This window comes from Chrysochloris asiatica, unplaced genomic scaffold, assembly GCF_000296735.1.
Source record: "Chrysochloris asiatica unplaced genomic scaffold, ChrAsi1.0 scaffold00263, whole genome shotgun sequence".
In the NCBI taxonomy this organism is placed as follows: domain Eukaryota; kingdom Metazoa; phylum Chordata; class Mammalia; order Afrosoricida; family Chrysochloridae; genus Chrysochloris; species Chrysochloris asiatica.
The window spans coordinates 3,611,210-3,623,057 of NW_006408781.1; the positions used below are offsets into that span (position 1 = coordinate 3,611,210).

The following is an 11,848-nucleotide window of genomic DNA, read 5'->3' on the forward strand; positions in this document are numbered from 1 at the left end:
TCACATGGGATATCAAAGAGATTGTCCAATGATTTCTGCATTCCGATATGTCTCCTCTCTTTGGAATGGGCACAAATACGAATCTCTTCCAATCAATTGGCCAGACAGTTAGTTGTCTTCCATATTTCTTGGCATAGATGAGCGAGTGTCTCCTGTGCCACCTCACTTTCTTATAAGATTTCAGTTTTTTCCCATCAATTCCTGGTGCCTCGTTCTTTCCAGTTCAATGCACCTTGGACTTCTTCTTTCAGTATCATTGGCTCTTAATCATATGCTATCTTTGGAAACTGTTGAATATCAACCATTTTCTTTTTAGTCCAGTGACTGAGTATTCCTTCCATCTTCTTTTGATGCTTTCTGCATCATTCAATAATATTCCCATTGAATCTTTCAATAACGAAATTAGAGGCTTGAATTTTTTCTTCAGTACCCGCAGCTTGAGAAATGCTGAGCATGTTCTTCCTTTTTGGTTTTCTGATTCAAGATCTTTGCACATTTTGTTGTAATATTTGGCTTTATCTTCTCAAGCTGATCTTTAAAATTTATGTTCAGCTCTTGTACCTCCTCATTTCTTCCATTTGCTTTAGCATCTCTACACTGGAGAGCAAGTTTCAGTGTCTCTTCTGACATCCATTTTGACCTTTTCCTTCTTTCTTGTCTTCTTAATGATTTTTTGCTTTTTTCCTATGTAATGTTCTTGATGTCATCCCACAACTCTTCTGGTCTTCGGTCTTTAGTGTTTAATGTATCAATCACATCTGTTCTTCCGATGATCTCTAAATTCAGGTGGGATATATATTCAGAGTCATATTTTGGCTGTCCTGGACTTGTTTTCATTTTCTTCAGCTTCAATTTGAATTTGCATATGAGCAATTGATGGTCTGTTCCACAGTCTGCCCTAGCCTTGCTTTGACTGATGATGTGGAGCCACAGAGTCAGTACCGACTCACAAAATGAAACTGTACCTGATCCTGGGCCAGCCTCACAATCATCGCTACATTTGAGCCCACTGATGCTGCCACTGTGCGAATCCATTCGTTATGGGTCTTCCTCTTTTTCTCCAACCCTCCACCTTACCAAACATGATATTCTTCTCCAGTGACTGGTCCCTCCTGACAATATGTCTTAAGTATGAGAGACAAAGTCTGGCCATCCTGGCTTCCGAGGAGCAGTCTGGCTGTACTTCTTCCAACACATACCTGTTTGTTCTTTTGGCAGTCCATGGTACTTTGAATATTCTTCTGCAACACCATAACTCAAAAGCATCAATCTTTTGTGGTCTTCCTTACTCACTGTCCAACTTTCGCATGCATATGAGGTTACTGAAAATACTATGGCTTGTACCAGTATGCTTTTCAACGCTTTAAAGGGGTCTTGTGCAGCACATTTGCCCAATGGAATATGTTGTTTGATTTCTTGACTGCTGCTTCATGAGTGTTGATAGTTGATCTAAGCAAAATAAAGTTATTTACAACTTCAGTCTTTTGTCCATTTATATGGATGTTATTTATCAGTCCTGTTGTGAGGATTTTTGTTTTTTTTATATTGAGGTACAACCCATACTGAAGGCTGTGGTCTTTGATCTTCATCAAGTACTTTAAGTCCTCTCCACATTCAGCAGATGATATTGTATCATCTGCATATCACAACTTGTTAATGAGTCCTCCTCCAATTCTGATGTCACTTTTTTCTTCATATAATCCACTTACTTGGATTATTTGTTCAGCATACAGATTAAGTAAATATGATGAAAGAATACAACCTGTCACACACCTTTCCTGACTTTAAGCCATCGGTATATGGATTGATATTTCAGGGTCCAGATATTTGTCACATTCATAAATTCAGTGAACTATAATTGAACAACTATAGTGTGCCTGGAACCTAGAGTCCTGGTTTGGCTCTGTAGGATAAGCACTCAACTGCTAACTATAAGGTCAGCACAACAGTTCAAACCCACCAGCTGCTCTTTGTAGATCTTATACATGGTTGCTATGAGTTGGAACCAACTCCACTGCACTTAGCAACAATAGTATGCCAGACTTCATTTATTTTATTATCTAATTTATGTTGAAACCTGTAAACGCTTCAACATTTTACCAGTTATAAATATTCCTCTTTGTTATAGAGTATAAGTGTAAATAATCTGCTTTATTATAGATGCAGTACCTCTTTTTCTGAGACTTCTTCATTCACCACATCAGAATGTTTGTGAACAAGCAGTATGGGCCTTGGGAAACATTATAGGTAAGTTGCAGTTAGATTCGAAAAGACTCTAATTAAGGATCTTAATTAACTTTTTTCCTACATTGGCATAGTCATTACATACTATGTTTCCTCTAAATTTATTGTGAGTTGACTATCTTCCTGCCTTACAAATACTAATTTAAGCTGGTACTTCTTTGAAAGGATAATGTGATTTGCTATCAGGACTACTAGGTTAAATTTTGTGTCCCCAAATCAAAATCTGGAAAAGCAGCAATACTTGATACCCTTGACTAATGGTGAGGAAACATAGCACATCAGTGTCCCAACATGAGCCATTGCATACATTTCAGACTTTCTCATCTTGAATGTAATTTTTTTTTTTAAATACAATTTTCATTTCTATAGGTGATGGTCCTCAATGTAGAGATTATGTCATATCACTGGGAGTTGTCAAACCTCTTCTGTCCTTCATCAATCCCTCCATTCCCATCACCTTCCTTCGGAACGTCACATGGGTCATTGTCAATCTCTGCAGGAATAAGGATCCCCCACCGCCTATGGAAACAGTTCAGGAGGTAAATGAAGAATTGTAAAGGCCCAATGGTATATTTTCCCTATGTTTATGCTTTAGTTTTGGGGTTTTTTTTTAATGCACAAGCAACATGTAATACATGTACTGATTTTGTTGTAAGTAGGATAACATTTATTTTGGATTCTTGTGAAATGGAAGTTTGAGTATATTATAACACCTGAAAGACTGTCATTGAATTCTAATTCTTCAAAAGCAAAAATAGAAAAGGAGAAAGTTAAAAAAAGCAAAATAAAACTAGTTTTATTACTGTATGGCTGTTGATTTAACAATTACTAAATAAGCAGTTTCTATAGATTTAAACCTAGCGTATTTATATTCAAGTGTTAATTAAGTCCAATTGAAATTTTCTTAGCTGGCTGCCAAAATTAGTGTTCTTAAAAGTGTGGCATACTTTACTTCAGTTTTACTTTCCACCATTTGAGTTACTTGTGGTCAGCCGCAGTCTGAAAATATTTCATTGTGAGCTGTTCTGAGTATCATAATGCAGTTTGACACCTTGCTTCATACTATTAGCTCCATCCCAAAGATGGCTACTTCCTCCTTCACTGGGCATGAGTCTGGAAAACAGAGTTGAGGGAGTGACTGTGTCACGCTCTGCCAGCATCCACTGCCTTCCTGAGGCACCCAGATACCTGGTATAGGGTTGGGTGCTATCCATGATTTCAGGCATCCTAAGACTGGGGACCCTAGAATGTATTTCCTGCATATATACATATGGAAATGTGGTGGCTTGTCCTATCAGAGAAATACTGAATTGCAAACCCTAATATTGGCAGCTTGAGTCCACCAAATGCCTATGAGAGAACAATGAGGCTTTTTGCTGTTGCAAAGATTTACAGCCTTGGAAACCCTATACAGGTTCCCTCTAAATCAGAACCTATTTGATGGCACTTAACAACAGCTGTACTTTGTGTTAAATCTAATTAAATAAAAGGAAAAACTTGTTTACATCTAATTTGTAAATGGATTTGAGTGTTTTAAATTTATAGAAATTCTGTGCATCTTTCTTCATTTGACAGTAGAGAAATGATGACTTAATAATTGACATCTGTAGCCAGTTTCAGCTCCCTTTTGTTTTATGGAAAATGTTTCCTATCCACCCACCAACCCCACTTCCTACCCCCAGATTAAAAAAAAAAAAACAAGGTCTGTAAGGCTTTATATGTAGATATATTGATTATAATTTTCCTAACTGAAGTTCAAAACTTTAATTAACTTACTAAACAAAATCCTTTATGAGGCGAGATGATAGCAGTTTTAACAGTAAACGGTAGCCATAATATTGTTAATACTTGCATCTCCATTCTTTCTCTTGGCATTGTATATCATAAAGTAGTGTATTGAAAACAAATGTTTTTTCCTTTAAGGTACATTAATCTCTGACAGATTTACCAAGGATAAGTCAAAAAGAATTACTTCAAAATTAGAAGAACTTTTATTAAGCAAAAATAACAAAATGCAAAGCTTTTGTTTCTCAGCATATTCTCCACCCAGGTCTATAAACTTCTGAAGGTGGTGTTTCCATGTCTCTAACCTTTTTCAAATAATTCTGCATTCTTTGATTTATACCACATCAAAATGGCACTTTTGGCATCCTTGAGGCACTCAAATTGTGTTCCTTTTCAATGTTCTTTGAGTATTGGGAACAGAAAGAAGGCTGAATGGGGCAAGATCAGGTCTGCAGGCTATATGGAGTAAGGTTTCCCAATGGAATTCTCATAGCACAGCCCTTGCTACCCTTGAAGAATGAGACACAGTGCGTTGTCGTGATGGAAAAATGCTCTTTGGTGCAACCTTCTTGACCTTTTTCTCACCAATGCAGTTTTCTGTTTTCTTGAAATGTCTCCCTAGTAAATTTCCATGATCATTCTATGTCCTTCAAGAAACTCTGTCAAAATATCTCCTTTGGAATTCCCCCAAAAAAGTCACCATAACCTTCTGTGCTGACCACTGCCTTGTTCATCTTTGACGTCTTCTTGTCCAGTCTGCCTTAAAATGCTTCATGCATCTAATAGCTGTTGCTTTATGTGGGGCAGCATTTCCATAAATTTGTTGCAAAGTTTCAGTGATTTGAGAAGATCTCCACTAGAGTTTTGTTAAAACTTTTGTATTAGTATTATCCGTAACCTCAAAATCGTTGTTTTCCATGGCACAAAAATTATCCCTTTGGCACAGCAGGATAATGTGCTGGACTGCAAGGTTAGTTTGACCTGAAAGTTCTAACCCACCAGCTACTCCTCAGGGTTGCTATAAGCCGGAACCAACTTGAAGACACTTAACACCAAGTATATTACAGAGAATATTTGCCTGTGTCTATCCACCAATCACAGACATGTCTAAGCATGTTTTGTTTGGAATAAACCCATATATGTATGAACTAGAGCCCTAGGAGCAATACTTTTTGATTTACCCTTGTATTTGGATAGTTTAATTTCATATCTGAAATAGGCTTTTGGTGTTTTAGAATGATCTTAACAAGTTGTTGTTTTCTTAATTGAAGAGCATTTCAAACAAATTTAATGGGTTTTTTTCCCCTAATATTTACTGCATTTTGTATAGCAATTTATTTTTACTCAGACCTATTCTTAAACTCTAGTTTTACTTATTATTTGTCTTTTTTCCTTAGATTTTACCAGCATTATGTGTCCTCATATACCATACTGACATAAACGTAAGTAAAGCAAAAGCTAAGATTTGGGATATGGGGCTTGAATGATGGTGGTTTTGTGCTACAGATTAGACAAAATTAGGACCAGTATTAGAGCTGAGGCACTAAGAATAATAAAGCAAAGGGAGACTTGAGAAATGTTTAAATGGTAAATTTTGCTGAATTTGATATGGGTTGTGAGAGAAGAGAGGAATCAAGGATAATGCTCAGCTTTCTAATTGTGGTTTTAGACTAGGATGCAATAGGAAACAAGAATAGTAGCTGGAAGAGGTATGAAACTGTATGGATGATTTGAGAGTATGACTTAGTGAAAACAGAATGCTGAGAAGAAGCTGGGTTGGAGTGTAAATACAATTAGGTGGGTTTTGGGCTTTTATTCACCTGTTAGATATTAGAAGGAAAGCTAAATATTGACCCTGAGAACTAGTGCAGAAATTTGCCCTAAAATAGGCCAGTATGTGTTCACGTGCTTTCTATTTATTGTGCCTCTTAAAAGTTAATTTTCAATGGGAGTGATATGGTTTTCCTGTCCTTTTTGAAGTTGTTATTCATGCTGGACATACCTAGACAGTTTGTGGTGCTGGACTGCTGACCACAAGGTCAGTGATTCAAACCCACCAGCTGCTCCTCAGAAACCCTATACAAGGTCACTATGTGTCAGAACTGAATTGACAGCACTTAACAGCAACAACATTTGACACATATTTAGCTTATTTTACCATGTGTACAAATGAAATTAATTAGTTGTAGCAGATTGCTTATGTGATGAGATTTGATTATTTATAACATTGGTGATAGTGTATCTAGCAACCCCAAGACCATCCTCAATGTTCAACAATTAGTTATAAAGATTCAGAAAAGCAGTTATACTTTTTTATATAATGGTTTATTTATTTTTTCTTCTCATATTCATCCTGATAGTATTTAATCCTCCAGTAAGTTTTTAGATTAAAATCATAGGGCAGAGTCCAGAAATGAGGCGTGAGCTTCCAGTTGTTCTCTCCAGAGCAGTCATATACAAACAGTATTTCTTTTTCCTAGAAATGATGTGTGACGCCTACTGCCAACCAGAAAGCTAACCTAATCCTTGGTGTCCAGGGTTTTTATTGGGGATCTGTCACGTAGACATATGAGTATCCATATGACTTCCTTTCACTAATTTCCAGACCACCCCGATAAACAAAAATAGGCGGCATTCACCTTAGATCCCATTGTGAGCATCAACTGTTTTGATATGGCCTAGGGTCCTGATGTGGCACTGTAGAATAAGCACTGTACTGCTAACCACAAGGTCATTGATTCAAATGACCAGCTACTCCTCAGAAGCTCTGTACAGAGTTGGAACCGACTCAACAGCACTTAATAATGTTTTTGTTATTAAGTGAGGTCATGTCAGTTCCTACTCATAGCAACCCTAAAATAGGGTTTCTGAGGTACAGCTGGTGAGTTTGAATTGTTGACCTTGTGGTTCGACGTCCAGTTCTGATCCTAGTGTTGATCCTATAGTACCACATCAGGAGTCCGAACAGCATAATTCTCATATATTGATATGATTAATATGTTTGATTTCAACTTTTATTACTTTGTGTTGTTTTTGTGTGTTTTATTCTCTATTTCATGTACTTTGTTTTTCCTTTTTAAATTTTCTTTGGTATTTAGGAAGGTTTGTATTTTTGCTCCAGTGTTTCTGAGAACAGCTGGTCAGTTTGAACCACTGACATTGAGGTTCAAACCAAACTTGGAGTTGAGCACTTACCCTACGGCGCCACACCATGATTCCAATAACTATGTGGCTTGACAGTTTTAAATGATATTTTTTGGTGTGGCGCTGTGGGATAAAGCACTGGACCGCAAGGGCAGTTTGAACCAGAAGGTTGATGGTTCAAACTCACCAGCCGCTTCTTGGAAACCCTATACAGGGTCACTGTGAGTTGGAACTGATTCCGATGGCACTTAACAACAACAAACCTTCTACTTCAGTGATTGTTGAACTTACTGTATGTTTGTTTTCTCTCACTCTTCTCTCAGTTTTGAGTCTAGAGTTACATCATTTGCCATTTTGGGCAAACTTTCTGCCATTATTTCTTTTTTAAATAAAGCTCTTTCTCTCCTTTTAGGATTCTGATAACACAAAAATTCTGATAACACAAATCTTTGTTATTGTCCGACAAGTCCAGAAGGCTCTGTTCGTTTTTTTTTCTACCCATCTCTGTTTCTCTCTGTTGTACAGATTGGATGATTTCTATTCCTTAAGTTCATGATTTTTTCTATTTTTCATCTCATATCTTCATTCATATTGAATCTTTCCAATCAGTTTTTCATTTCGATTACTGAATTTTTCAATTAAAAAATTTTAATTTGGTTTGTCTTTATAATTTCTTTGCTGAGGCTTCCTATTTTTCATATGTTTCAAGAATGTTCAAAATGGCTCATTTTCATGATGCCTTTAAATCCATAGATAATATCTGTGTCATCTCAGCATTGTTGTCTGTATCAATGTCTTTTCTTTTTTGAGTTGAGATTTTCCTGGTTCCTGGTATGACAAGTTATTTTTAGTTGTAAACATTTTGGTATTGTTATGAGACCCTATACTTATGTAAGTCTTATTATTGCCTGGCTAGGTAACAGACAGACTTTGTTCACACACATACAGCATCTGTAGACAACATCCAGGAGTAAGGGGCCTCATTCCATATGGGGTTGTGTGGGGTGAGGTGGTAGACGGGTGCAGCTCACAGGCGTAGCTTCTGTCTTGCCATTTTAGAAGTTGCAATATTTCTGCTTTTTCTACAACAAATTATCATTCTATCATGTCTTCATGTTTGTGTAAATCTTTGATCTGCAGTGAACAAATGCTCAGCATTTCACTGCAGTTTACCTGGTTGTCTCTTGGTTGAATGAAGCTCGTCCTCTAATACAGGGGTTGGCAGACATTTTCTGTAAAAGACTTGTCATTTCTGACTCATGGCTACTGCATGAGAAATAAGTCTGTGATCTATTGTAAACAAATTGCCATGCCTATCTTCCAAGGCACTTCTGATTGGGTTAGAACAGCCAGCTTTTTGGCTAGTACTCAGCCAATTATTTATGCACAATCCAAGGACTCCCATAAAGGGCTAAATAGTATTTTAGGCTTTGCAGACCACGCAGTCTTTGTTGTACTATGTATATATCTGCCTTATAGTGTGAAAGCGTAGTGGTTACGAATCGGGCTGCGAACCTTAAGGTCAGCGGTTCGAAACTACCAGCTACTCCGCGGGAGAAAGATGAGGCTTTCTACTCCCGTAAAGATTTACACCCTCGGAAACCCTGTACAGGGTCGCTATGGGTCGGAACCGACTCGACGGCACTTAACAACAACATAGTGTGAAAGCAGCCATGTTGTTGTTAAGTGCTGTCAAGTTGGTTCCAACTCATAGCAGCCCTGTATAGGGTTTCCAAGGAGTGGCTGGTGAGTTTGATCCACCCAACCTTAAGGTTCAAACCAACCTTGAGGTTGAGTGTTTATCCTACAGCATCACACGAGTCATAGCAATATGTAATGAATGAGCATGACATAATTGAATAGAATTTTATTACAAAAACAAGCAGAGTTGGATTTGGCCCACAAACTGTACTTTGCCAGTTCCTGCTCTAGTTGTTGATAAGCTTGTAAGTATTTTCTCTGTTCTTGTACATATAACTATTTTTAAATTGCCTGATCCTTAGTTTTCAACTATCTTTCCTGAAGTTTCTTGAAAATGGTGTTTCTTTGTATGTTGCTTTTGAAAAGTTTTATGCCAGCTTAACTTTCTTACTCTTGTAAATAATTTGAAATTTTTGCTTAGACATTAAGAGAACTGTTGCTTTATTTGAAAGGGTAATAGTTTTACTAGGCTTTGTTGCCTTTAAACCTCTTTTCCATATAGTCCCTCCAGAGAGACTGATGTTCACATAGGCTTGGGGCAAGAAGCCCAGACAAAAATAGGATTTTTTTTCTGCTTACGTTTCATTTGAAATTTGTAGTGTTCTCTGATTCCTAGTAATGCTGAGGATGTGGGCTATGTGTGCTTTTATTTGTTCTCCTTATTCATCTTTTTATTTTTTTAAAGGGTTTGTGGAGATATTTGAGTTTAGGTGGCTGCTGTTAGGTTAAAGAGCTACAAATGTCTTTCATTTTAATAATAAACATTTCTAGATTTCACATAGAGTAAAACCAGTCCTTCACATTTCTCTGTGAAAACACCAAGGAAAGCCACAGACTCTGACCTTGAATGGGTCACGAAACCTCTGAGCTTGTGTTTTTTATCTGAAAAATTAGAATGGGCATCAGGCATGATTTGTCACTCATTGGAGAGTGTGTTTATCTGTTTACTTTTGTAGTCTGAAAAGTGAATTGCATTACTAAATGTGTTTCAAAACCTTTAGTGTAGATAAATGATCTTGTTGGCCTCTTCTAAAAGACCCCTGCTGGTGTAATGGTTACATGCTCAGCTGTTAGACAAAAGGTCAGTGTTTGAACCACCAGCAGTTCTGTGGGAAACAAGACTTGGTGATCTGCGCCCGTGAAGATTACAGCCCAGGAAATTCTAGCAGTGCTGTTCTGTCCTATAAGATCATGAGGAGTCAAAATCAACTCTGGCACAAAACAACAGACTTGAAATATTGGTCTGATTCTGTGTATAGTGAATGTGTATATAATACAAGTGATTATTAAAATTTCAATTTGTGGGGCAAGGAGAATTACTTTTCTGCCTGTTTTTAAATTCACCTGCCTGTTATTCTGAGTTGTATAAATGCCAAAGATAGAGCAGAAGTTCTGACACACTTCTGAAGAGTTGTCTGGGGTTGGCATTGAGAGCTTTGTCAGAGATGCAGATGTTTTTGCCACCTAACTAAAATATAATTGTTTTATATTTTACTACTTCTGTTACTACCCCTAAGCTGTGTTAAGCATTTTGAACATTCCAACAAATATGTAACATGCTTATTCTTCTTCACCTCTTGTAGATTCTTGTAGATACTGTTTGGGCTCTGTCATACCTGACAGATGGAGGTAATGAGCAGATACAGATGGTTATTGATTCAGGGGTTGTGCCATTTCTTGTGCCACTTCTGAGCCACCAAGAAGTAAAAGTTCAAGTAAGTATTTTACAGTTTTAACTACCTATATAGAATTATGTGTGCTACATACAGTTCAGTTTCTTAGTCAGGCTTCAATTCTATCTGTAAGTGCCTGTCTTCCAGGTTTCTCCTATTATTCTCTGAACCTGATTTATTGGTTTTAATCTTTTATATTTTCTTATCTGTCAGTGTGTCACACTGTGGTGGCTTGTGTTGCTGTAATGCTGGAAGCTATGCCACTGGTATTGTAAAAACCAGTAGGGTCACCCATGGTGGACAGGTTTCAGAGGAACTTATGGACCAAGACAGACTAGAAAGAAGGAGAAGTAGACAACTTCTGAAAGGTTAGCCACTAAAACCATATGATTAGTAGTGAACACTGTCAGATATACTGCCAGAAGATGAACACCTCAGGTTGGAAGGTACTCAGAGTACAACTGGGAAAGAGCTGCCTTTTCAAAGTAGAGTTGACCTTAAAAGATGTAGATGGAGCAAACCTTTCCAGACCTTCATTTACTGATCTCAGCTGCAAATAAACAGCTACAGACAGTCATTAATATTTGGAATATGTTATGTACAAAGTGTGAATCTAGGAAAAATGGAAGTTTTCAAAAATGAAATACAACACATAAAGATCAGTATCCTAAGCATTAAGCATCCAGCTGATAAGAAGAGAGGGCATATGCACAGCAACACCCACAGTTGCAGATAATATCCACTTGACCTGGCTTCAATGGCTGGATGATCAGAACTCAACTAGAAGAAGAAAGAAGAGGAAAAAAAGAGTAATCTGATATAATTTGATGAACTTGACCTATACCTATGGATGCAGTAACTCAAAAGAGGGAACAAATCTTTACAACGAGGATCATTCCCACCCCCTCTATACACAGGGTAGACAGGGATGGGCAACTTGAACATTGGCTACCCAAAATGAGGGGGGCTACAAAGGCAAGAAGTGACTGGTTTACAAGCTTTCAAGAGGGAGCCTAGATCCAGAGGGTGCAGAGGAAGGTAGAATCTACACTGAGTAGTATCCAATCTTTCTGGGCGGGGTTGATGAAAAGAGATGGGGATTGCACTCTTGTGGTACAATAGTGAATAATTGCTATCAGGACTGATTGTGAGGGTTGGAAATGTAAAGGTAGACGTTTTGTAGCAAAAGGAGGGGAGTGATTGACTTTGCAATCCAGGAGCGGAGGGCCCTGGGACAATCAAGGAAGAAGAGTGGAGTGCGGGACCCTACCCAGAGAAACAGTGATGCCAGAGATGGAGGC

The 11,848-nt window shown here is 37.7% G+C and overlaps 1 protein-coding gene across 1 annotated transcript in view; it reads left to right on the plus strand.

Moving 5' to 3' along the window:
• LOC102837785 (importin subunit alpha-4-like) overlaps nucleotides 1–11,848 on the plus strand; it is a 170,585-nt gene that overhangs the window by 127,994 nt on the left and 30,743 nt on the right. The window contains exons 8-11 of the mRNA XM_006874148.1: nucleotides 2,161–2,247; nucleotides 2,614–2,783; nucleotides 5,427–5,471; nucleotides 10,458–10,589. Of these exons, the coding sequence (XP_006874210.1) occupies nucleotides 2,161–2,247; nucleotides 2,614–2,783; nucleotides 5,427–5,471; nucleotides 10,458–10,589 (434 nt within the window). The remainder of the gene's footprint in view (nucleotides 1–2,160; nucleotides 2,248–2,613; nucleotides 2,784–5,426; nucleotides 5,472–10,457; nucleotides 10,590–11,848) is intronic.